Source organism: Cheilinus undulatus, linkage group 6, assembly GCF_018320785.1.
Source record: "Cheilinus undulatus linkage group 6, ASM1832078v1, whole genome shotgun sequence".
In the NCBI taxonomy this organism is placed as follows: domain Eukaryota; kingdom Metazoa; phylum Chordata; class Actinopteri; order Labriformes; family Labridae; genus Cheilinus; species Cheilinus undulatus.
In genome coordinates, this window is record NC_054870.1 from 17390348 (window position 1) to 17396499 (window position 6152).

The window sequence follows — 6152 nt, forward strand, 5'->3', positions numbered from 1 at the left end:
AATGAAGTGCTATGGAACACAGAAATTCCAAAAATTCCACAACTGCATGTGGATGCAGTTTTTATTTCTGATGCAGCAGCTTGTCATAGATTCTGCCGCATTGTGAACAGTCATTAAGTGGGTCTAGGAATATAGGTTACTTAACACACATGACAATATGTTTAATGATATTAGATTAGAATATGATTTTCAAATCTTTGTAACAAGGTTTTAAGGTTGTAGATTAGAATTAATCAATGAACAAGTATTATTTGCTTGTTTCAGGTTACAGTAATAAAAATACAAAAACACTTTGTTTTACAAATATTTTTTATTATTGGACATGTAACAAATAATTTACAAATTAATCAATACCTGTTTTATTGCAACACGGATGTTAATGAAAATGTACAATTTTTTTTTTGAAATTCTTCTTAAAAGGAGAAGAAACACATCCCCACATCAAGTTCACACGTATAGCCTAAATAGGGAATTGCTTTAACAGAACAAAGAGGGTTTCTGGCACTTCAGCACTAGAACCTTTTATAAGATACTGGATTTTCTCAACTTTTAATCAACCTAACATGTTCTCATTATTTATGAACAGTTGGGTCAGCAGTGCAACTTATGCTTGTTCTCAGTGGTTCAACTCAATCATTTTTAAATGGACTTTCAATTGTGTTGCAAGCACTGGTTCCCACTGAATTACACTTGAGCCAGAGCTGGTGGGGGAGCTCAATTTATTTGAAATTATGTGGTTGGTAACTTTGTCTATGGTAATTGGACATTTCTCCTTTCATCCTCTCAACCTCGGTTCAATGCATATATTTTGTATTTCTGCTCTTCTGACTATTCAAGAGCAGCATTATTTTATAAAGATGCTCAAATAATGTTATATAATGTTTCGAAACATTATACTTCATATTCAATTGTCACATTGAGTGAGCCAGGTTTGTTTAAGCCGGTTGTAGAGGATACAGTGTATAATAGAGATTCTGCTGAACCATGCAGTCAGGACAGCATTAGCAGCAAGAGACTGCAGAAAACTTAACAGCAGCAGAGCCTTTAGTTTCATCATGAGATGCTGCACCTAACTCATGTTTATTTATATTTGTGGATGTGAGCTACATAAAGATAAAACAAGAAAAGACTTGGAAAAGAATACCTGTGTGGCCCAAACAAGTGGGAAACACTGATTGCAAGGTTATCATCACATCCATACTAAAGACGCATATTTTTGCTTACAGCTTCAAACATAAAAGACAACAGACCAAACACAGGCCACACTGCCTTTCAGAGAACAAATATGATTTATCAGTTTGACAACATTGGGACCAGTGTTAACTTCACTGACTGGAAGTATGACTAAAAGTTTGTCAACTAATTTTATATCTATGAGAAAGACAAGACTAAGACAAGTAAATATACAGTGCTTAACAAATTTATTAGACAGCCCTAACCCCAACCAAATTAAGGTTTATGCCACAGCTGCCCTAAATTAACAGCATTGGTAATTACCAAAATCATTTTTGATGTTTCTGCAATGGTTAATACACCAATATGTAGAAGTCCTTTAACCCAAATGATATTTTTAATGCTAAAATATATTTATTATTATTGTTATCCATGAATTTTCAAATTTACTGATTTACAAAAAAACTGAAAAAAATAGTAAAGCACTTTATTATTTCCTGAGCTCACTGAAAATGAAAGAGTCCACATTAAGGCACTTCATGATGCTGGATGGTCTTTGAGACAAATATGACAGGTGGTCTAATAAATTTGTTAAGCACGGTATATGTATAAAAAAACTGATGAAAAGTAAATTTGATTTTTATCAAGGTAACTAAAATAAGACTTCACTATCAGCAGTGGACCGTTGGACATTTATTATCCATGGTATTTCTCCACTGTGCATATAATCACACAAAACAGAGATGAGCTGAGAGCATTTAAGGTATGTCAGTATTTTCTTCAGTATATTTATAAAGTACTAATAGTGCATTAATTAACTAAGATGTGACCGAAACTACAAGGCATCTTAATCTTAAGGCTAAGACTCAATTTAAAATAGCTGTGAAAAAAACAATGCAGAGGACTGATCTCAATTTACCCTTGCACATTGTTTTTTACGAAATAACTCAATTCACTTCATTTTTTTTTCAATCCAATCATATTGCCTGAGTTTATTCAAACCATCTTTCTGAATCCTAGGCTCAAAAATCTGTTTAGAAGAAACTATTTATTCATGTTGTTCACACATTTACGTGAATTTCCTCTAGTTTTCAAACATGTATTGGATTTGTTGTGGAGCAGCCTCCATTTAGAGAAAAGAGATGTTATTCTTGGCCGTGGATAAATGATCTGGACAGAGGTGCTGTCTCGTATTTTTATGAGCCTTTTACATTGCAAATCCTAAACCTTTAAATGCAGATGGTCTGAAACACAATATTCCCCTGTTAAAAACATGAAACCAGGCTTAGATACACATTCAGGACTGTGGTCATTCATTCACATTTAAACTTGAATACTAGGGATGCACAATATCAGCTGATGGGTAGCCATTAGCTCTGAAAGTTAAATATTAGTATCAGTAGATATGAAAACTTCTGTTTATATTTTTGGCCAATACATCAGGCCATAAGTATTTATGAAATATCGGCCTTAATTATTGGCGAAATGTACTACTCTACCACAGGGTGGTTGCCTTAGGCAAAGGTTCCCAGAACAAAAATAAGACGACACAATAAATAGTAGAAATATTGGCAACCAAAATAATGAATATATCTTGATTTATAACACCCTAGAGGATCACAGCAGCAAATAGCCACACCAATGATGTTCCAGGAGCGGGATCAGTGGTAGCCAGAGCTGACTAGGGTCCCCTGAAATTTGATTGCCCATTTACCTTGTCAGCCATCAACTAGCCATTTAAGCATACCCAATCACTGAGCATATCCTAACCAACATTAGATTGGTTTTACTCATTTTAATATCAAAGTAAGATATACGTAAGTGGCCCCACCCTGCTCATATATATTTCTGTATGTGGCCCCCAATGGAAAAAAGTTTGGACACCCCTGCTGTACCTGAAGGTGGTTGAGGCATAGTTGAACACAGCCCAATTTTAAGGATTCTTTTTTTTTTTAAGACATAATTTTAGCATAAATCTAACAAAATTACCATGTTTTCTAAATTCAACATATTTTATGCATAGATCTTTACAAAAATGTGTAAAACATACAATTTAGAATAATTTAAAATTATTTGGGTTTTTTAAAGGCATCTCAGGACCCCTCTCAGTGCCTCATGAAACAAAAGTCTTTGTGAAATGAGTTTTGAAATATGGGTATGTCAGATCTCAGCAACATTATGCATCCCTGGTGATAACATTTTTAATCCAAACATGTCCCCCTTTGCTTGTTTTTGGTATTTCATTCCCCATGATTTTAATCTGGTATCATTAATTCATGACTGTTAAAGAAAGTGCTGGGGGGAGAAGTCAAAAGCAGAGTAGTAGTTTAACAAATGTATTTCATAAGGCACAATGTATAAAAATACATGTCACATACAGTAAAATACAATAATTTTATAAAATGTGTAATGTTTTTAAAGATGCAAGTTGACTGAGCAGATGTGGTGAAAGTAAAATAAAAATCAGTAAAAGCTAAAATGCATCACAGAGGTTTAGAAGAAGTGCCAATGTACATGGTGAGAAACTCTGAAGCAAGATGATACACAGTTACTTGTGTTTGTTCACTGCATACTCCAATTGTCCAAAATGTCAACATTTTTACACAAGCATGTAAAATCATCAGTAAGTCTTTTGATGTCTGATAAGAACATATTTTTTTGTCTGACTAGTTCATTAAGGTTTGCAGAGATAGAAGCTTGCATTAAATAATTAAGAATGAGCCAGGCTGCAGATTTATATTAATAATTGTGAGAATTTTCATGGAATCAATCAGGATTGTTGATATACTGCATACTAAGTCTGAAATAATTCTGAATTGATTGAACCAGGGGGTTTCTGAGTTCAGTCAATGTCAGACACGCATCCTTCCATTTAAAAATCCTATTTATGTTCAAGTCCGAATCAGCCAGCTCTTAACAAGGTGCACAAAGAAGAAAATACAATCATTTTCTTGACCTCTCGATGGACGTAACAACCAAAGGCGCACACCTCAGAATGCTAAAACAGGTTGTTCTCAGCATGTGTTTGCAGCAATAACAGTCTGGGCTGCACCGAGCAGATCTGATCCTGTTCATGCAAGATAAGAGCTCCACATGTTCACAGTCTTTCAGCAGCCTCAGTATTTGTATCTGTGAGTGGAGTGCTGTTGTTTTCCTCGTTGTTAGCACCATTGCCATTGCTTACTCCGTCTTGTTTATTAGGGCAAAAAAAATTCGCAATCTTGTCCTTGAATTTCCAGCCCAAACCCGCAGCCATAGCCGCAAGGATGACAGCGACAGGTATACCAACAGCCATCGCATTAGGAATAAGTGGTGGAGGTGGCCCCGTGAAGAAGGGGTTCTTATGGGCGTCACTTTCTTTCTTGCTGACCGGGTTCTTCATCTGACATGTGTATGTTTCAACATCAGCTGAATCAGCCTTGGTGATCTGAATGATATTCTCCTTATTCTGCGACTGCTTGTCTCCCTCCATCCAGCTGAAAGTGACAGGCCCTGCATCCGCAGTGTCTCCTTCACAGCTCAGCGCACACTGAGAGTGCTTATCAGGGCTACAAGCCACAGGCTGCATCCATATTTGAGGCTTGAGCACCTCCTTGATGGCTTTGGAGATGTAGCGCTGAGGCTGGACTTTGCTGTTCAGTTCGAGGGTAAACAGGCCCTCATCCTCTTTCGTCAAGTCTCTCATGACCAGTTTTCCAGTTTTTATGTCCAGGTCTGTTCGGCCTTTAAACCTGCCATAATATTCCAATGGAACAATTTTCTCAATCCACTCAGCCACGAGATCACCTTTGAGTTTCCACAAAATGTTGACAATGCGGTCAGGAAACCTAGGCTCCAGCGTCAAGTCACCGCCTTCCTTGAAGTACACCGTTTCATTTTGAGCCAAAGAAACGCTCAGCACCGCCGACGGCAGCACTATCAAAAGGCAAAAAGAAGCCAGTTTCTCCATGACAAAAAAATCAACCAAGGGCTGTAAAACTATCCAACTTCATAGCACCAAAAACCGATGACTTTTAGCTTGTCAGCCGCCGAGCACGAGTCCACACCCTTCCTTCTCTAAGCAACTGACAGAAATGGCGACCGTAAATAGTAAAGGCCGAGGACCCATACAATGGTAGGTGTTCCTCTTAGTGCCTAATTTTTATTAGAGTAAATACTCCCTATAACTGCAATTATCAGCGCATTACCCTGATGCTATAGTTTTTCTCCATAAAACACTGCTGGTAGACCATACGTTTTCCATGAGTCTCATTATAGATGAGTAAAGGTTTCGGGTCCGTGCTGTCAGGCACTTAACCAGCCAGTCTGATCCAAGTTAGCTGTAGCTAGCTGAAACAATTTCTCTGAGTGAGACAACTTTTTAAACTAGTTCAACACAAACTGTGGAAAAAAAATGAAACACAACATATAAAGCCGAATATCTGTATGAGATTTTACGGCAGGACTGTTAAATTTTTAAGCAGGTAGTGTCTAAGGGCGGGCATTTCTGTTTAGATCACCGGGGGACCAATTTGACAAGGGAGACATTATCGATCATGACACCAGCCGAAACCGAAAGTAAAATCCTTTCCCTCTCACATTTATTTGACCTGCGTAGTTGAGGTCGCGCACACACTCACACCCCAGTCACTCGCGTTGGCACATTTAAAAGCATATGTAATAATATATTAAACAAATTTTGATAGATGTGGAAGTTAAAATTAAACAATACATGGGTCAAGCCCAAACATGAAAAAAAGTGTTTCCCCAAGTGTCTAAGTAACGTCTCTAGTTTTCGCCAGTATACATCCATATTATATACAGTGCTTAACAAATTTATTAGACCACCTGCCATATTTGTCTCAAAGACCTTCCAGCATCATGAAGTGCTTTAATGCGGACTCTTTTATTTTCAGTGAACTCTCCACGTCTTACTATTTTGAAGAGGAATGAGGAATTTCAAACTGAATTCACCTTTTTATACCCAAATTTGAGCCAGC

At 37.2% G+C, this 6152-nt stretch overlaps 1 protein-coding gene across 1 annotated transcript; it reads right to left on the minus strand.

Annotated features, from left to right (window-relative positions):
- Positions 1 to 3495: 3495 nt before the first annotated feature.
- LOC121511374 (SLAM family member 5-like) lies at positions 3496 to 5231 on the minus strand. The gene has a single exon (XM_041790024.1). The coding sequence runs from the start codon at positions 5120 to 5122 to the stop codon at positions 4271 to 4273; it is 852 nt and encodes a 283-aa protein (XP_041645958.1). The 5' UTR covers positions 5123 to 5231; the 3' UTR covers positions 3496 to 4270.
- Positions 5232 to 6152: the final 921 nt, after the last annotated feature.

What these genes read in the sequence shown, in the direction of transcription:
- LOC121511374 (XM_041790024.1), bottom strand. Translation starts at nt 5,122, where the DNA reads ATGGAGAAACTGGCTTCTTTTTGCCTTTTGATAGTGCTGCCGTCGGCG.